Source organism: Schistocerca serialis, chromosome 4 (assembly GCF_023864345.2).
Source record: "Schistocerca serialis cubense isolate TAMUIC-IGC-003099 chromosome 4, iqSchSeri2.2, whole genome shotgun sequence".
Classification (NCBI taxonomy): domain Eukaryota; kingdom Metazoa; phylum Arthropoda; class Insecta; order Orthoptera; family Acrididae; genus Schistocerca; species Schistocerca serialis.
Window position 1 is genome coordinate 396,594,722 of NC_064641.1, and position 21,349 is coordinate 396,616,070.

At 43.2% G+C, this 21,349-nt stretch overlaps 1 protein-coding gene across 4 annotated transcripts in view; it reads left to right on the top strand.

The window, feature by feature from the left end:
* The window catches only part of LOC126474928 (negative elongation factor A), a 152,462-nt gene that overhangs the window by 66,729 nt on the left and 64,384 nt on the right, over positions 1–21,349 (top strand). For all 4 annotated transcript variants that reach the window (XM_050102441.1, XM_050102442.1, XM_050102443.1 and 1 more), the window contains exon 3: positions 17,712–17,797. In XM_050102441.1, the coding sequence (XP_049958398.1) occupies positions 17,712–17,797 (86 nt within the window). The remainder of the gene's footprint in view (positions 1–17,711; positions 17,798–21,349) is intronic.

A 21,349-nucleotide genomic window follows, 5' to 3' on the forward strand; every position in this document is an offset into this window, starting at 1 on the left:
GTTCCTAAGATTTGTCGACCTAGTAAAGGTGTTGGACAGTGTCAAATGGTTCAAAATGTTTGATATTCTGAGAAAAACTGGGGTCTGCTATTGGGAAAGACATGTAATATCACTAGTTAACGAATTTAAACTTTTTTCTGCATCTGGTTTGTAAATGGGTCAATTTTCCTAATTCCGGGGTGCCGAATACACTGGTAAAATCACTTTTTCTTAATGACGTCACATTTCCTGGACACACAGCGCTATAAAAAATGGTAATAGCAAAAATTGACACAATTAAATCAAACAAAAGTACACATTAAGAACATTGGAAATGAATACTATTTTGTATGTATATATGGGCATGATGCTAATAAAAGGTCCTAATTAGTTTAGAAGATATTTTCACCTTTAATTGTCTTTGGTTTTTGAAAAAATGTGACGATAGAGCTGCTCTTTTGTTTGCCATTTCATCACTCTCCCCAACAATACCCAACAATACCCCAGCAGTAGTGACCCATCTTTGGGTTCCAGTGGCCTTGGTAATGGTGTTCCATGGTAAGAATGTTTTGGTGAAAGCATTCACCATGCTCATTGCTTACGGCTCCAAAATTTTCCAGGAAGAAATCAAGCTGAGAATGTAAAAAGTGAATTCTAAGCGACATTGTACACCCCATGTTCTTATAGTTGTCCAATAAAGCATTCATAATGGTAACATAATTTTTGTCTTTTCTGCTACCCAAAAGGCCTTTCACAATTGCTTTAAAAGAAGATGAAGCAGCTAATTGGAAATCTGTGAGTTTGATATCGAAGATTGGATCTTTCAGCAATTTTCATATTTGTGGTCCAACAAATGTACCCTCTTTCAGCTTTGCCTCACTTAATTTGGGAAACTTTTCTTTTAAGTGATTGAAGGCGTCACCTTCTTTATCCAGAGCTTTTACAAAGTTCTTGATAAGGCCCAACTTGATATGAAGGGGAGACAAAATAATTTTATCGGGCTCAACCAATAGGGTATTGTTCAAATTTACGTTTCCAGGAACATATGACTTCCTTATAGGCCTTTCCTTGACTATAGTGGTTCTTGGTGTCACAGCTGTCCCAAAGGCACAAAAAGCAGCAGCATTTCGTGAATCCAGCCTGTAAACCTGTAAGGAGTGCAACAACTTTTAAATCACAGCAAAGCTGCCTTTCGTGATCCTTATATTTGATTGCCTCTAGCAGCAATGCCATGGTTTCATAAGTTTCTTTCATGTGAGCTGTGTAAGCCAAAGGTACCGATGGAAATGCATTGCTATTATGCAGTAGTATTGCATTCTCTTGTACACCTAGCTGCATCATCAAGCCATTGACATCTGTGCATACACATATTGAATTCTGCATATCGAAACACTGAGTGAAGGAAGATCTTCTTGATCTGATACAGGAAATTTTTGTCCCTGGAAGTAAGAAGGTTCCGTTGTTGCAGTCTCGACCCCAAGAGCTCAGCTTGCTGTTTCGAAAGTTTTAGTTTGTGAACCAAATCGTTCAGCTCCTCCTGATTAAAGAGCTAAGGTGAAGTGTCATGATATTGAGGACAGTACTCTTATATATGTTCAATATTTTCTGATGCACTTGACTTGGTGTCTGGTTCCGTGGCTTTCAAGTTATAGGAAGGAATAGGTAACCCCTCATCATGGGACACAGGCAAATGCACAGAAGATACATTTCTAGTTTTGCTTGAATGTCCCAAAATACTTGTAAGACAGGAGTAACAGTCTGAATAATGGTCATTAGGCTCACACCACACCATCGGAACAGCAAATGACATGATTCATTGTTTTCCTTTCAACCAGGAAGGTTCAAGAGTGGAATTCAAATTCAAGATGAAAGGAATGAATGATGAGATGAAAATTCACTGATGACATTGGTATCAGTGAAAGTGAAGAAGAGGATATACAAGGTGTGCTGAATGGAATGAACAGTCTAATGAGTACAGAATATGGAGTGAGAGTAAATGGAAGAATGATGAAAGTAATTAGAAGTAGCAGAAATGAGAACATTGAGGAACTTAATGTCAGGATTGGTAAGTCCAAAGTAAATGAAGTTAAGGAATTGTGCTACCTAGGCAGCAAAGTAACCCATGACGGTCGGGAGGACATAAAAAGCAGACTAGCATAGGCAAAGAAGGCCTTTATGACCAAGAGAAATATACTAGTATCAATCATAGGTCTTAATTTGAGGAAGAAATATCTGAGAATGTACATTTGGAGCACAGTATTGTATAGTAGTGGGACATGGACTGTATGAAACCAGAACAGAAGAGAAGCAAAGTGTTTGAGATGTGATGCTACAGAAGAAAGTTGAAAATTGGGTTAACTGATAAGATAAGGGATGAGGAGATTTCCCTGCAGAATTGACAAGAAAAGAAATATGTGGAAAAACTGACAAAAAGAAGGGACAGGATGATATGACATGTACTAGAGGAAACTGCACTGTGTAAAAACTGTAGGCAAAGACGGAGATTGGAATGCATACATCAAATAATTGAGGACATAGATTGCAAGTGCTACTCTGAGATGAAAAGGTTGGATAAGAAGAGAAATTCGTGCGGTGTTGCCCGCATGTTATTTGGTGTCGTCGTTTGAAGGTGTTTAGATGATGATGAGAAAAAAGAAAAAAGGTCATGGCTGCAATAGACAAAGTGACAGATGACTGTCGAACTGGCTTGTGTAGAGGTTACTTCTTGCCTTAAAAAGATCTGTCAGCCCCCATTGTAACAACATTGTATATTGAGAGAGAATGTTTTGTGAGAGAAAGTGTCAATATAGAAGTTTTAAAGTTCAGTCATTCATGTCATTCAAGAAGCTTGGAAGACAATTAGTGTGGTCTTTCAGCACCCATCCACACTTTAGAAGATGAAGTCCTGTGAAGACTGCTGCAGCATGTTTAAGTCTAACTGACTAGCAGGGCCACCTCAGCAACCATCAGGAATGGTGACTGAGTGAAAATTAGTAAATAAAACTGCTGACGTCAAACATAGCAGTGTTACAGATCACAAACAGGAAATGTAACATTGATAATATACCGAAAACAACCTACATTCCATTTCACCAAGTTTTGCAACCTGTTGATTAGACCATTGTCTCTCAAAATGCTTTGTTGAGCTGTGTGTATGACAAATACATTGCATACTACAAGTGTTACATATGTAACAAATGTTTTCTCATATCCTAAAACATGGTAATATGAAAGCCACATTAAATATTGCATTTTCAACAAATCTGCTGTTGCTGAATGCAGCCTCATGAACAATTTTGGGTGAAGAAATGGATATATTATTGGGTGAAGAAATTGATATATTCTCTCATGCATCTACCTACTGGGATTGTGCCACCAGAGAAGCCATTGAAATCAAAATGTGTAATAACACCTGAAACCAGGACAGTGGCTACACCTTTAATGGAGCATGGAAATGGCACTTCATGCTGAAAGGCAACAAAGAAATAAATGAGCTTAATGAAATCAGCAACATACCAGTGTTCTTCACTCACAGCCATAGACATGATTTCTTGTAGCATATGGAAGTTATATTACTCTGTGATGTCTCCATGACATTTTTTAGTGAACGTGACTGCAAAATGGCGTACTGAAAAAAATCTCCTGATAGTTACAGCAGTGGAAGTCATTGCATGCTTGAACTGACACATCTCAAGCAGCAAGAACTCCATGAAACATTTATTCATTATTGCACTTCGTTGGCTGTTCCATCTGTCACAGGGAACTGCAACTCTAAATCATTTACATACCCTCTGATGATGTGTATGTGTACAGAGGTACACTGACATCAGACTGTGTCTTTGGGTACTTCAGTTCCCCCACCCCCCAGGCAGTTTATAAACTTTCATCAAGTTAGTCATTTAATTGTAGTGCACTTCAGTAAAATGTACATGTGTGATGTCTTTACATATCTCTGAGATCATTCTCCACAGGATCGATGGAATACAGTTTCTGATCACTTTAAATTTCTTCACTCTTTATGAATTCATATATGTCACAGGCACCAGTACCCTAAGCAGTTTTTATGTGCATTTTGTTAACTCAAATTCTTGTGAGAAGCAATCTTAAATTACCAGTGAATACCAATCTGCTGTTTGCCAGGGTTCCTTCCACCTGCCCCATTTCATATTAATCCAGAAAGTATGCTAAGCTACATAACCATTGTCATTCTTATTTATACCAAATGATATACTGAAACTGAATATAGCCTTTCATCTTCTTATGACCATCACTTAGGGTTTGTTTGGAGAGAGAGAGAAGAGAAAGAGAGCGAGAGAGAGAGAGAGAGAGAGAGAGAGAGAGAGAGAGAGATCGAGTTGCTACCATAATTGCTAAACTTCCTCAGATAGGCCTGAAAGTCATCTGTGCTTTCAGGAGATAGGATATTGCATGCACCCCAGCGATAAGCCATTGACCAGAACATTGAGTACTTAAATGTAACCAGAAGAAACAGTTAAGTCAGTCTGTGGTATTGAATATTGCACAGTTGTAAATCTTATTTATTAACTGACTGTATGATATTTTGTCATTTTTTTTTTTTTTGAAGATCAAAAAGCATAAAATCCACTTGAGGAACCTAAAGCGTAATTGGAATGCAACAATTAAAAAGAACTTAAGTGTCTGAAAAACTCATCTGTTCTTGAAGACTATATCATTTGTTTCATGAGAAGTTCTGTCCATCAATTTTTTTAAGAACATCAGCATGAGATTACAGAAGTGATTCAATTGTGTCGTACATGACTCTTTATGAAACTATGTTGAGATGTTTGCTCAGTAGTTAGTTACAATTTTTTTTTGTTCGTGTCACAAAAAATTTGTGGTATGCACTGCAGATTCGCTCAAAAAGAATTAAATGAAATAAAGCTAGTGAAGGGTGAGTCCGTGTGGAGAGTAAATACATTGTCTGAAGTTGTTAGTGCTATAAACACAGGCACAGAGTGCTTCATTGTCAAGTATTCTGATGCATGTCCATATGCAATGCTGCTGAAATGTTTGCTACTTGGATTATAAAATAATGAAAACAAAAGTGCACTGCATTGTGCAACTAACTGTATTTTCTAATGTCTTTATTAATAATGAATATTTATGTACAGAAGATTCTTTGCATGTGTTACATTAAATTCCATATTTTGTGAATAAAAAGTTTCATCTTCTTTGGCAATAGTGAAACTGTGTATCTGTACTGGTATAGTGTGCACATTTTAACATGGCAGTTTTAGGTCGTGGCTGTTTCGAACTATGCCTGCATAAGTCTGGGCCTACACTGCCTTGTTTATGATACTGTCAGTGTCAGAAAATAGTTTACATGGTTGACATTCCCGAATAATTCATGTACACCACTTTGTTTTGTTTCATGTATTGCTCACTGTTCTGTTTTATTTTGAAACAAGTGAAGAGACTAATTCTGGTCCATCACCTGGTTAAGAATATGACCTCCATAACACCAGAAAGGATCAGTTATCCCTTTGACAGTATGTCAGTTCTGCCTCTGTAGAAGCACAATCTCGGGTGCAGACCATGAATCTTGCGAGGAGGAGGCAGGCCTTGTCCCTAGCACATTTTCCCCTCCCCTCAGTGGTCTGAACTCTCAGTTATTTACATTTGCAGCTTATTGCCATGTTACATTGTCCACACTGTGTGTGCGCGCCTTCTCTTGTCATTGGTTGATGTCATCTACATGCAACATGTATAGTGGCCAAAATGTGTTGCAATTCGTACTTACTTAGACAGCCTATTTTATGATGGAAAGCTGATCGGCCAACTTTTAGTGTTTTCAAATTTAATTTTGTGCATTATTGTCAAACTTTGTTCAGTGGTGATGTGAATTCCTTGTCGTGTGTAATTTGTGCAAAGTTCATTTCCTATGTTGTAAAGGCTACTTTGAGGTCAGATTAGCCTTTTGGTGTGTAGTAGTAGTAGTAGTAGTAGTAGTAGTATGGTATTCTGCCTTATGGCAGGTCTTGTCATGGGTTGAGCCTCTTCCACTTTTGACTGTCCATAGCCAGTCTTTTCATTTCTGAATATTTGCCTCCTTTGATATTGCCCAGCATTTGATATCTTCGTTTTCCTCATCCCCTTTTTCCCTCCACCATTCCTTCTATTCCTTCCTTCAATAAACAGTCCCTCCTCAAACAATGTCCAGTCCAGGTCCGCTTTCTCTTTCTGATGACTTTCAGCATGTTTCTTTCTTCTCCAACTCTTCTTAATACGTCTTCATTCCTTACTCAGTCTTCCCATTTCACTTTTTCCATTCTTCTCCATATCCACGTCTCTAGTGCCTCCAGTCTTCTTTCATATTCCTTCCTCAATGTCCAGGTCTCCGCACCATATAGCGCAACACTCCAGATGTAACATTTGGCAAGTCTTTTCCTCAGAGCTTTGTTTATAGTGGTCCACAAAGTAATTTCTGTTTCCTCTTGAATCCTTCTTTCGCCATTGCAATTCTTTTCCTAATTTCTGTTGAGCAATACATATCATCCATTATTACACTTCCCAGGTAATTGAAGTTATTCACTTGCTCCATTTCCTCTCCCCCTATTTTCATACAGCATTTCCTCCGCTTTCCTCCAATTACTACGCTTTTTGTTTTCTTCTCGCTAATCTTCATTCCATATTCTTCTAATTTTGTGTTTAGATCATCTAACATTTCCATCTCTGTTGCACTCTCTGCCATCACAACCATGTCGTCTGCAAATCTTATACACTCCACTCTCCGACCCCCTAGACAAACTCCTCTTCCCCTGCGGGTCTGGGGGTTAGAATAGGCCCGAGGTATTCCTGCCTGTCGTACGAGGCGACCAAAAGGAGTTTCTCACATTTTGGCCTTTATGTGATGGTCCCCTGTAGCGTTTGACCTCCATTCTTCAAAATTTTCCAGAAGAGTGAGCCAGTTGGGGAAGGGCACCTTACGGGATGCATCGTGTCCGTCGTCCATTGAGACCTTTAGCCCACTTTCTCGTCGTCACATTGCAGTCCTGTCCATTCTCCCACTCTTACGTGAGGACACCTTCCTGGGTACATTTTCCACCATGCATTATGCAGTGTCAATTTGTGTGTCCACGATGACCGTGGACTTCTTTGCACCTGATATCCAGCACGGTAGCCAGTCCGTTGTAGTGGGGCCACCATGTACCCTGTTGGTTGTAGCCCCCTGACCACACAGGGCTTGCTCTACTGATGCCTGCGCCATTAACTTCCTATGTATGCTAAGGGGTAGATGTCCATCCCCCTGGGGCATCAGGTCTCCCGGCAATGGTCATCCTGCCAGGTGGCCTTGGCTGCGGGTGGGTGGCGCCCTCGGGGAGGGCCCCTGGCCGGAGTGGGTGGCATCAGGGCGGATGACAAGTGATGAAGCTTAGTCCATCATCTCTTGCTGGTGGTGAAACACTAGCAGTCTCTAAGCGATCACAAGCTCAATTCAACGCACAAAAGTACAACCCCCAATCATTCCCCTCCCTGGCCACACCATGGGAGGAACGTCAGGCTAAGGATGGCAGCGGACCTTATTCACCCCGGTACCTTGTATGTTCAAGAGCTGATGGGGGAATCTTTCATGATGATGAAGCCTCAGTTTTTTGTTGAGCATTTAAGTGGACAAGTTTGGGGAGGTGGAGGGCTTGTCCAATATGAGATCTGGGTTAGTCTTGATCAAAACAGCATTCTCTGCCCAGTCACCGGAGTTTCTTGCTTGTGACACGCTGGGGGATGTGACCATCACGCCCCATAAGAGCTTAAATATGGCCCAGGGTATCATATTTCTCAGAGATATTCTTTTGCAGTCCGGCAATGAGCTGCACGCCAATTTAGAGCAGCGAGGTGTACATTTCGTCTGGCATGTCCACCGGGATCCGAAGGATAATCAGGTTGCCACTGGTGCCTTCATCTTGGCCTTTGAAGGTGATACATTGCCTGAGAAGATCAAGGTGATGGTCTACCTGTGTGATGTAAAGCCCTATATCCCTCCCCTGATGCAGTGCTTTCAGTGCTGGAAGTTCATCCATATGTCTTCTCGCTGTACTTCCAGCATCACATGCCGAGATTGCGGACACCCATCGCATCCCAATACTCCATGTGCCCCGCCTCCCATCTGTGTCAGCTGTGGAGAACACCATTTGCCTTGCTCGCCTGAATGCAGGATTTTTCAGAAAGAAAGGAAAATCATGGAGTACAAGACCCTGGACCGACTGACCTACACAGAGGCTAAGAGAAAATTTGAATGCCTGCATCCTGTGCATATGACATCGTCTTACGCCGCTGCTACAACAGTTCTGGCACCATCAGCTCCGCCAACCCAGGTCATCTCTGAGCTGGAAGACTGCATCTGCCCCCTTGATGGTGGGGGGCATTTCCCTCCCTGTTGCTCCTGCACCACCTAATTCGGGAGCAACAACGCCCCCCCCCCCCCCCCTTCCCCACCCCCACCCCCAACCATTGGGGACGTCCATCCCCATTTCTAAGCCAGAGAAGCATAAGTCTTCTTCAGCTTCTCTCACTATGGAGGGGTCCCTTGGGTCACTCCCTTCCCAGGTTTCTTCTAGTTGGAAAGACGGCACCCGCCAGTGGCTGAAGAGCCCAAAAACAGTTGGTTGTAGGGCTTCACACTCAATCTCAATCCCGGAGACTGAGCCAGTGAAGTCCTCCCAGCCAGGGAAACCCAAGAAGCAGCAAGAGAAATAAAAAAAAAAAAAAAACCCTAAGACCAAGGAGATTGAGGTGGCACCCACACCACCGCTACCTACAAGCTCTGCGGCTGAGGATGGGGTAGAAATTTTGGCGTCCGTTGAGGACCTAGATCCTGCCAGACCCTCAGACACAATGGATATAGACTGCTCAGGCAATAAATCGGTGGCAGCAGGTAACTCCGAGGCGTTAACTGTGTCATTGAATGTTCCATGCCTTCCCAGTCTCACGATGTTTCCTCTTGTGGAATTGCAGCGATTTTTTCCACCACCTGGCTGAGCTACGGCAACTGTTAAGCTTTACACTTCCTATCTGCATTGCCCTCCAGGAAACCTGGCTCCCAGCCATGCGGACCCCTGCCCTCCGCGACTATAAGGGATATCACAGGAACCGTAGCGACTATAATTGAGTGTCAGGTGGAGTTTGCTTTTATGTCCTAAACTCGGACTGTAGTGAACATGTGCCCCTTCAAACCCCTCTTGAAGCTGTGGCTGTCAGAATAAGGATGACGTAGGAAATAACTGCCTGCAATGTGTATCTTCTACCAGATGGTGCAGTACCCCTGAATGTATTAGCTGCACTGATTGATCAACTCCCTAAACCTTTCCTACTTATGGGAGATTTTAACACCCATAACCCCTTGTGGGGTGATACCGTGCTTACTGCTCGAGGCAGAGATGTCGAAACTTTACTGTCGCAATTTGACCTCTGCCTCTTAAATATTGGGGCCGCCACATATCTGAGTGTGGCTCATGGTAGTTACTCAGCCATTGATTTACCAATTTGCAGTCCAGGACTTCTCCCTTCTATCCACTGGAGAGCACATGATGACCTGTGTGGTAGCAACTACTTCCCCATCTTCCTGTCACTGCCCCAGTTTCAGGCACATGAACGCCTGCTCAGATGGGCTTTGAACAGGGCGAACTGGGGAACTTTCACCTTTGCCGTCATTGTTGACTCTCCCCCACACGGTAACATCGATGTGTTGGTTGAACAGGTGACTGGCACAATTGTTTCTGCGGCAGAAAATGTGATCTTTCACTCTTTAGGGTGCCTGAAGCGTAAGGCAGTCCCTTTGTGGTCACCGGAAGTCGCTGAAGCAATTAAGGAGCATTGTTGAGCTCTACAGCGGCATAAGCGGCACCCTTCCCTGGAGCACCCCATAGCTTTTAAACAGCTCTGTGCCTGTGTTCGCTACCTTATCAAACAACGGAAGGAAGAGTGTTGGGAGAGATACGTCTCCACCTTTGGGTGCCACACGTCCCCTTCCCAAGTCTGGGCAAAGATCAAACGTCTTTTCGGGTACCAGGCCCCAACAGCAGTCCCCGGTGTTACCATAAATGGCGAGCTATGTACCATCGCAAACAAGATTTCTGAGCACTTTGCTCGAGCCTCTGCGTCGGAGAATTACCCCCCAGCCTTTCGCACACTCAAACAGCAGCTGGAAGGGAACATCTTCTCTTTCACTACACGCTGCAATGAATCCTATAATGTCCCATTTACAGAGTGGAAGCTCCTCAGTGCCCTTGCACGTTGCCCCGACACAGCTCCTGGGCCTGATTGCATCCACAGCCAGATGATTAAACATCTCTCATCTGACTACAAGCGACATCTTCTCGTCATTTTCAACCGGCTCTGGTGCGATGACGTCTTTCCATCGCAATGGCGGGGGAACACCATCATTCCGGTGCTCAAACTCAGTAAAAACTCACTTGATGTGGATAGCTATCGGCCCATCAGCCTCACCAACGTTCTTTGTAAGCTGCTGGAATGTATCGTATGTCAGCGGTTGGGTTGGATCCTGGAGTCAGGTGGCTTACTGGCTCAATGTCAAGGCGGCTTCTGCCAGGGTCGCTCTACCACTGATAATTTTATGTCCACAGAGTCTGCCATCCGAACAGCCTTTTCCGGATGGCAACACCTGATTGCTGTCTTTTTTGACTTACGTAAAGCATACGACAAGACTTGGCAGCATCATATCCTTGCCACATTGTATGAGTGGGGTCTCCGGGGACCACTCCTGGTTTTTATCCAAAACTTCCTGGCGCTCCGTACTTTCCATGTCCAAGTTGGTGACTTCCATAGTTCCATTCATATCCAGGAGAATGGAGTCCCACTGGGCTCTGTATTGAGTGTCTCTCTAGTTCTGGTGGCCATTAACGGTCTAGCAGCAGCTGTCGGGCCCTCTGTCTCACCTTCTCTGTATGCAGACGACTTCTGCATTTCGTACTGTTGCTCCAGTACTGTTGTTGCTGAGCGGCACCTCCAGGGAGCCATCCACAAGGTGCAGTCATAGGCTCTAGCCCACGGCTTCCAGTTTTCAGCTGCAAAGTCGTGTGTCATGCACTTATGTCAGCATCGTACTGTTCATCCGGAACCTGCACTTTACCTTAATGACGATCCACTCACTGTAGTGGAGACATATCAATTCCTAAAACTGGTTTTCAATGCTCGATTGACTTGGCTCCCTCATATTCGTCAGCTTAAGCAAAAGTGCTGGCAGCACCTCAATGCCCTCCGTTGCCTGAGGAACACCAATTGGGGTGCAGATCGCTGTACGCTGCTGCAGCAGTACAGAGCCCTTGTCCAATGCCGAATTGACTATGGGAGTGTGGTTTATGGTTCGGCATCGCCTTCAGCATTGCATTTACTCGACCCCAGACACCACTGTGGGGTTCGATTAGCGACAGGAGATTTTAGGATGAGTCCGGTGACCAGCGTACTGGTGTCCCTCACTGCAGATCAGACGTGCGCAACTGCTCGCCAGTTACGCAGCACACATTCATAGTTCCCCTGAGCATCCGAATTACCTTCTCCTTTTCCCGCCCGCAGCAGTCTCATCTCCTGCATTGGTGGCCCAGATCGGGGCTAATGATTGCGGTTAATGTGCGGTCCCTTCTCTCCGAACTGGAGTTCTTCCCTTTACCAGCTCTACTTGCGGTCCGTTGACGTATGCCTCCATGGTGTGCGTCTCAACCGCAGCTTCGTCTGGACCTTTTGCATGGCCCTAAGGACTCCGTTAACCCCGCCGCTCTCCGCTGTCAGTTCCTCTCGGTTCTTGAAGTGTTCCGGGGCACTGAAGCTGTTTATACCGACGGATCAATGGCTGATGGTCATGTAGGCTTCGCATATGTTCACGGGGGACATATTGAGCAGCACTCCTTGCCAGTTGGCTGCAGTGTTTTCACTGCAGAGCTGGCGGCCATATCTCGTGTTCTTGAGTACATCCGCTCATGCCCTGACGAGTCATTTCTCCTGTGCACTGACTCATTGAGCAGCCTACAAGCTATCGACCAGTGCTACCCTCGCCACCCTCTGGTAGCGTCCATTAGGGAGTCCATATATGCGCTGGAACAGTCCCGCTGTTCCGTGGTGTTTGTGTGGACCCCAGGACACGTCGGAATCCCCAGCAGTGAACTTGCCAACAGGCTGGCCAAACAGGCGACGCGGAAACTGCTTCTGGAGATACGCATCTCTGAAGCTGACCTGCATTCTGTCTTACACCGCAGGGTTTTCTGGCTTTGGGAAACGGAATGGCATAACAGCGCGCACAACAAACAGCGTGTTATTAAGGAGACTACGAGTGTGTGGAAGTCTTCCATGCAGGCCTCTCGCAGGGAATCAGTTGTCCTCCGCCTGCTCCGCATTGGCGATACATGGCTAACGCATGGTTACCTACTCCGTCGTGAGGACCCACCTCAGTGTTGCTTTGGCCTTGGGCAAGTACAGAAAGGGCAACAGCCTCAACGGGTGCGGGGCAAAGTCAGGACATGCGGGGAACAAGCAGCAATCGGTATTCTAATTGTCAACTGTCGAAGCTGCGTTGGTAAAGTACCGGAACTTCAAGCGCTGATAGAAAGCACCGAAGCTGAAATCGTTATAGGTACAGAAAGCTGGCTTAAGCCAGAGATAAATTCTGCCGAAATTTTTACAAAGGTACAGACGGTGTTTAGAAAGGATAGATTGCATGCAACCGGTGGTGGAGTGTTCATCGCTGTTAGTAGTAGTTTATCCTGTAGTGAAGTAGAAGTGGATAGTTCCTGTGAATTATTATGGGTGGAGGTTACACTAAACAACCGAACTAGGTTAATAATTGGCTCCTTTTACCGACCTCCCGACTCAGCAGCATTAGTGGCAGAACAACTGAGAGAAAATTTGGAATACATTTCACATAAATTTTCTCAGCATGTTATAGTCTTAGGTGGAGATTTCAATTTACCAGGTATAGACTGGGACACTCAGATGTTTAGGACGGGTGGTAGGGACAGAGCATCGAGTGACATTATACTGAGTGCACTATCCGAAAATTACGTCGAGCAATTAAACAGAGAACCGACTCGTGGAGATAACATATTGGACCTACTGATAACAAACAGACCCGAACTTTTCGAATCTGTATGTACAGAGCAGGGAATCAGTGATCATAAGGCCGTTGCAGCATCCCTGAATATGGAAGTTAATAGGAATATAAAAAAAGGGAGGAAGGTTTATCTGTTTAGCAAGAGTAATAGAAGGCAGATTTCAGACTACCTAACAGATCAAAACGAAAATTTCTGTTCCGACAGTGACAATGTTGAGTGTTTATGGAAAAAGTTCAAGGCAATCGTAAAATGCGTTTTAGACAGGTACGTGCCGAGTAAAACTGTGAGGGACGGGAAAAACCCACCGTGGTACAACAACAAAGTTAGGAAACTACTGCGAAAGCAAAGAGAGCTCCAATCCAAGTTTAAACGCAGCCAAAACCTCTCAGACAAACAGAAGCTAAACGATGTCAAAGTTAGCGTAAGGAGGGCTATGCGTGAAGCGTTCATTGAATTCGAAAGTAAAATTCTATGTACCGACTTGACAGAAAATCCTAGGAAGTTCTGGTCTTACGTTAAATCAGTAAGTGGCTCGAAACAGCATATCCAGACACTACGGGATGATGATGGCATTGAAACAGAGGATGACTCGCGTAAAGCTGAAATACTAAACACCTTTTTCCAAAGCTGTTTCACAGAGGAAGACCGCACTGCAGTTCCTTCTCTAAATCCTCGCACAAACGAAAAAATGGCTGACATCGAAATAAGTGTCCAAGGAATAGAAAAGCAACTGGAATCACTCAATAGAGGAAAGTCCACTGGACCTGACGGGATACCAATTCGATTCTACACAGAGTACGCGAAAGAACTAGCCCCCCTTCTAACAGCCGTGTACCGCAAGTCTCTAGAGGAACGGAGGGTTCCAAATGATTGGAAAAGAGCACAGATAGTCCCAGTCTTCAAGAAGGGTCGTCGAGCAGATGCGCAAAACTATAGACCTATATCTCTTACGTCGATCTCTTGTAGAATTTTAGAACATGTTTTTTGCTCGCGTATCATGTCATTTCTGGAAACCCAGAATCTACTATGTAGGAATCAACATGGATTCCGGAAACAGCGATCTTGTGAGACCCAACTCGCCTTATTTGTTCATGAGACCCAGAAAATATTAGATACAGGCTCCCAGGTAGATGCTATTTTTCTTGACTTCCGGAAGGCGTTCGATACAGTTCCGCACTGTCGCCTGATAAACAAAGTAAGAGCCTACGGAATATCAGACCAGCTGTGTGGCTGGATTGAAGAGTTTTTAGCAAACAGAACACAGCATGTTGTTATCAATGGAGAGACGTCTACAGACGTTAAAGTAACCTCTGGCGTGCCACAGGGGAGTGTTATGGGACCATTGCTTTTCACAATATATATAAATGACTTAGTAGATAGTGTCGGAAGTTCCATGCGGCTTTTCGCGGATGATGCTGTAGTATACAGAGAAGTTGCTGCATTAGAAAATTGTAGCGAAATACAGGAAGATCTGCAGCGGATAGGCACTTGGTGCAGGGAGTGGCAACTGACCCTTAACATAGACAAATGTAATGTATTGCGAATACATAGAAAGAAGGATCCTTTATTGTATGATTATATGATAGCGGAACAAACACTGGTAGCAGTTACTTCTGTAAAATATCTGGGAGTATGCGTACGGAACGATTTGAAGTGGAATGATCATATAAAACTAATTGTTGGTAAGGCGGGTACCAGGTTGAGATTCATTGGGAGAGTGCTTAGAAAATGTAGTCCATCAACAAAGGAGGTGGCTTACAAAACACTCGTCCGACCTATACTTGAGTATTGCTCATCAGTGTGGGATCCGTACCAGGTCGGGTTGACGGAGGAGATAGAGAAGATCCAAAGAAGAGCGGCGCGTTGCGTCACTGGGTTATTTGGTAACCGTGATAGCGTTACGGAGATGTTTAATAAACTCAAGTGGCAGACTCTGCAAGAGAGGCGCTCTGCATCGCGGTGTAGCTTGCTCGCCAGGTTTCGAGAGGGTGCGTTTCTGGATGAGGTATCGAATATATTGCTTCCCCCTACTTATACTTCCCGAGGAGATCACGAATGTAAAATTAGAGAGATTAGAGCGCGCACGGAGGCTTTCAGACAGTCGTTCTTCCCGCGAACCATACGCGACTGGAACAGGAAAGGGAGGTAATGACAGTGGCACGTAAAGTGCCCTCCGCCACACACCGTTGGGTGGCTTGCGGAGTATCAATGTAGATGTAGATGTAGAAATGACAGTCGTCCACCCCTTGCTGGACTGCCCACTTTTAGCCGCCCTGCGGCAGATTTTTTACTTTCCCGGCACCCTGCCTTCGGTGTTGGGCTACAGTGCCTCCACAGCAGCTTTAGTTTTACGTTTTATACTTCTATGTAGGTTTTAGCGCATGTCCTTTGACCATCTGTGTCCTCCACCCTAGTGCTTTTAGGCTGGAGGTTTTAATGTGTTGCAGAGTGGCTGGCCACTGTAATCTGCTTTCATGTTTTACTCTCTTCTGTTTCTAGCGTCTCTGTTGTTTTCTTGTCCTCTTTTGTTCCTTTTAGTGTCCGTTGCCTTCCCTTCATTCTTGTGGCTTTTCCTTTCTTTCCATTTTGTGTTATATGTTTCGTCCGTTTTATTCTCACACTTGTGGCATTGTTTTATTAGGAACAAGGGACCGATGACCTCGTAGTTTGGTCCCTTCTCCCGCCTTTATACCAACGAACCAACCTATACAAACTCCTCTCCTTCCATCAAAACTGTCGCTAAAAATTTCCTCCAGATATATATGGAACAGTGTTGGTTATAAACAACCACCTTGTCTTACACCTCTTCCCAGTTCAATTTCTTCAATCATCACACCTTCTATTCTTACTCTACTCTCTGGTTCAAATATAAATTTCTAATTAGCTGTCCATCCTTCCAGTCAACTCCATGTTTCATTAGGATTTCCGTCAGTTTGTCCCATCTGACACAGTCAAAAGCCTTCTCAAGATCAATGAACACAACTTACTCTTTCCTTTTCTTCTCCATGTACCTCTCCCCTATCACTCTCGGTAGCTCAATGGCATCTCTAGTTCCCACTCCTCGACTGAAACCAAACTGTTCATCCCCTATTATGCAATTCAGCTTTCCATATTGCCTTCTGTTGAGCGTCCTCAGCAAGACTTTGGCTGCATGCGATATCAGGCTCACTGTTCTATGTTCCTCACAATTTTTGCTATTCTTTTTCTTTTCTATAGGTATTAAGATACTTTCCAGAAAGTCCTTTGGCCATTTTCCTGTCATTTATATTTGATTACACAATTCCCAACTCCATTTCCCCTTCTTTCTCCAATGACTTACACAGTTCCGCAGGAATCTCGTCAATACCCATTGCCTTTCCATTTTTCATCTCCTTCATAGATTCTTCAATTTCACTAGTTAATATTGCATTTCCTTTGTCATCATCTGCAACTTTATCTCCATCTTCTATCCCAAGGTCTTCTCCACTTGGTTGGCTGTCTGCAGCGTATAGCCATTCTATATATTCTTTCCATCTTCTCATTATTTCTTGGGGTTCACTCACCATTTTACCGTATGCTGCCTCTTCTTCCTTTAGTCCATTGTTGTTTCTTTTTTCCCTGAATGTCAAATCCATTGCTTCTTTGTACATGAAATTGTATTTTCCTTCTTTCTCTAATTTCTCTATCTTGTCACACTTTTCTGTCAGCCATTTCTCCTTTGCTTTTTCTGTCTCCCTTCTTAATTCATTATTTAACCTGTAGTTGCGCTTTCCTCCTCCTGTGTTTACAGTGTTCCATCTTGGTTATTATATCTTGTGTTACCCATTCATTGCCGGCCGGTGTGGCCGAGCGATTCTAGGCGCTGCAGTCTGGAATCACGCGACTGCTACGGACGCGGGTTCGAATCCTGCCTCGGGCATGGATGTGTGTGATGTCCTTAGGTTAGGTAGTTTTAAGTAGTTCTAAGTTCTAGGCGACTGATGACCTCAGAAGTTAAGTCCCATAGTGCTCAGAGCCATTTGAACCATTATTTTTTTTACCCATTCATTCTTTACTTTTTTCCTCTCCTCTCCTTTTTTGTGTGTTCAATTTTTCTTTAATAGGAATGACTACATGGTCAGATTTTGTACCTATTTAGGATGTGACACGTTTTCCTAGATCTAATGTCAGTGAGTGAAAAAAGCAAAGCTAGCAAGTGTCTATTTTTTGGCAAATGTTTTGTTTCAGCTGCTCTTTGTTTCTGTACACATTTTGAAGATGTTATTCATCCAGAATGTTTCTGACTCTGTGTACTTATTTTCATTGCAGTTCACTTGCTGGCAGGATGATAGAAACTGTCTGTTCCTATTTAACTGCCTTTGTAACTAAAGTCCAAAGACAGCTGAATGAGCTTAAATAACACATCAAAAACTTGCTACTAACTGTTCCTCTTCCATTTGTCTTGATAACCATGTATTAGCGTGTATCTTCTGCCTGTGATGAAGAAAACATTGTTGTATGTGTACTGGAAGATTCAGAGTGGATGTAATTAGTACAAAAATGTGTGTGTGTGTGTGTGTGTGTGTGTGTGTGTGTTTAACTAAAAATCACATGCCTCTGATATAGCAACTTCTTGTAATATGAAAGTGCAGTTGATTGTTTAGATTGCTGATCCTTATTTTTTTTTTCCCCCAGTCAAGAAGCACCATGAACTAGGAATGTTGCCACTTGAATGCCATTTCCTCAACAAGTCGGCCCTAGTTAGTGTGGTGGGACAACAGGTACGTATCATGTTTTTGTTGTAGAATGTAAATAATTAGGTTGTATGGGTAAAAGCTCATAAAATAGTAGAGGCGTGGAGTCTCTGAAAAGCACATAAAAATGCCTCTTCTAATTTGTGAGTTGTTACTTTTACTTCCGGCCGGAGTGACCGAGCGGTTCTAGGCACTACAGTCTCGAACCGCGCGACCGCTACGGTCGCAGGTTCGAGTCCTACCTCGTGCATGGATGTGTGTGATGTCCTTAGGTTAGTTAGGTTTAAGTAGTTCTTAGCTCTAGGGGACTGATGACCTCAGAAGTTAAGTTCCATAGGACTCAGAGCCATTTGAACCATTTTGTTACCTTTTATTTATATTCTACAAGAACATTAAATTACTGTATTTTTCTTAAAGAATAATTTTTAACTTCTGTATCGGCATTAGTTTCATGAACAAGAAAGATGTTCTAGTTAACAGTGCAGTGAGTTCTGCTTTTTGGCAAAATACAGTTGAATTACATTTTCACCTGTAATCTGTTTGATTTTCTCTGATGTTATATTTCTTCTTGTGAAGATTAATATCCAGAAGCGCACACCATATGAAACCTCTTTGAACTGTAAATATGGATACTACATTTTAGGGCATTGGCGGGTGCAAAACAATTATCTCTTTCAGTTAAGTTCTCCATTTCATTATATCAATCTATGAAGTAGGGATTTAAATATGTGTATTGTGATTGATATTGGTCTCCTTTTCATTATGAGAATAATGATTTGGTCACTGAGTCATACATAAGAACCCACTCCATTATTATCTTCCCATTCATAGCAGTAAGCTTGTTAAGCCATTCAGTAGTGCTCTTGGTGTTACTGGCTAGAATATTAGTGATGTTTGTTCCCTTTCATGAGTAGACATTGCAAAGAGATCTAGTGAATGAATAATTTACCCCTGGAACAAAGCGGTCATAATGAGAACATTTTAGAATATTACATTTTATTTGGATTTTCTTTTTGTGTCATGAATGCAGCACAGGATGAGTCGTGTAAGACATAACATCCCTTCTTCTTCTTCTTCTTCTTCTTCTTCTTCTTTTACTTCTCCTTTCATGAATGGGTCCAAATATCGAACTGAGGTTTTCAGTTAATAATAGCATGCTGTGTTAAGGGGCATATACCTTGATATGTGATAAAGTGTCTTAACTCTCATATCAATCGAGGTAATGAAGCAAATAAGATTTTTAAACAAAACGATATAATTTTTTAACGGCATCTGAAAATGCTTGGAAACACAAGTACTGTGATACAATGCTTGTCAATGTTGAGGTTGAAACTCTTTGCAAAACAATCCAAGAAGTATACTAAAGTAAGAAATCAATTTGGCCACAGTCAGGTATTGTGATGTAAACACAGCCAAGCAGAACTCTTATGTGAGGCTCTGATGTTATATGCTGCAGGACAGGCATACACAACTAGATAAAACCTCATTTCTTATATGACAAAGATACTGGGTCAGCTTTGATTTTTGTATCAGGAAATAGGGCATGGGCTAGCTTCTGGTGCATCAGATGGGACTTAGGAAAACTATTTCGTATGTATGTACGTTTTTGTGTGTGTGTGTGTGTGTGTGTGTGTGTGTGTGTGTGTGTGTGTGTCGGGCAGTTTTCAGTTTAAACCCTCCCTGTTGCCTGTTGCTGCATACTTGTCAGAGCCGAAACGGAAATGTAGGGTACACTTATAGTGGTAAACAGCCCTGCTCAGTGGAAAAAAGGGAACTTTTGTATTAACTTTCTTACATTTGGAAAAAAAAACTGTGACCTTTCTTTGCCTGGAGATGCCTGTATGCTGGCTAAAGTAACCACCTGCTGTCAGACAAATGTGTCTGTAAATTCTTCTCGAAACTGTAAGTAGATGGAATACACTTTAAATAAACCAAACTGTTTGATGATCAAAATCACTGACACCATGCCACCTAGATTAGGTACCCATGGGTGTGGAACATGTCAGAAAGTATAAAATAAAAAACATAAAACATTTGAATATAATACTACCCTGATCATTTGTCAGGAGATTGTTGAAATAGTTGAATACAATGCGGTAAACTGGAACAGCTAATGTTTACAGAATTAACATGCTGTCAGAATGAAACATTGTTATGCACTATTAATAAATTAATCATACACAAAATACCTAATAAAAAATAAATAGTTCCTTTAGTGAAACATGGTTTTACAGTGTACTTCAACAGGTTCTCAAATTGTTTACCATTAGCTGCAAGGCACATTTGCTTCACTGTTTAGGAGATAGGTGAAAAGATGAATCTGCACTGGATCAGATGCCACTGCATGATGTGGTGATTCAGTGGTGCATATCATCTGGTGTAGTTGGAGCTTCATCTTCCCATGCTTCTCATAGAAAGAAATCAAGAGGAGTCAAATTAAGAGACCTGGCCAGTCACAAACTGCAGCATTCCGTCATATCCAGTGGTCAGGAAACTTTTCAGTATTTGCATTGTAACATGGGAGGACTGAGCTGGGCAGCTGTCGTGTTGGAGCCACATACAGGTTGTTTCAAAAATGACCGGTATATTTGAAACAGCAATAAAAACTAAACGAGCAGCGATAGAAATACACCGTTTGTTGCAATATGCTTGGGACAACAGTACATTTTCAGGCAGACAAACTTTCGAAATTACAGTAGTTACAATTTTCAACAACAGATGGCGCTGCGGTCTGGGAAACTCTATAGTAAGATATTTTCCACATATCCACCATGCGTAGCAATAATATGGCGTAGTCTCTGAATGAAATTACCCAAAACCTTTGACAACGTGTCTGGCGGAATGGCTTCACATGCAGATGAGATGTACTGCTTCAGCTGTTCAATTGTTTCTGGATTCTGGCGGTACACCTGGTCTTTCAAGTGTCCCCACAGAAAGAAGTCACAGGGGTTCATGTCTGGCGAATAGGGAGGCCAATCCATGCTGCCTCCTGTATGTTTCGGATAGCCCAAAGCAATTACACGATCATCGAAATATTCATTCAGGAAATTAAAGACGTCGGCCGGGCGATGTGGCCGGGCACCATCTTGCATAAACCACGAGGTGTTCGCAGTGTCGTCTAAGGCAGTTTGTACCGCCACAAATTCACGAAGAATGTCCAGATAGGGTGATGCAGTAATCGTTTCGGATCTGAAAAATGGGCCAATGATTCCTTTGGAAGAAATGGCGGCCCAGACCAGTACTTTTCGAGGATGCAGGGACGATGGGACTGCAACATGGGGCTTTTCGGTTCCCCATATGTGCCAGTTCTGTTTATTGACGAAGCCGTCCAGGTAAAAATCAGCTTCGTCAGTAAACCAAATGCTGCCCACATGCATATCGCCGTCATCAATCCTGTGCACTATATCGTTAGCGAATGTCTCTCGTGCAGCAATGGTAGTGGCGCTGAGGGGTTGCCGCGTTTGAATTTTGTATGGATAGAGGTGTAAACTCTGGCGCATGAGACGATACATGGACGTTGGCGTCATTTGGACCGCAGCTGCAACACGGCGAACGGAAACCCGAGGCCGCTGTTGGATC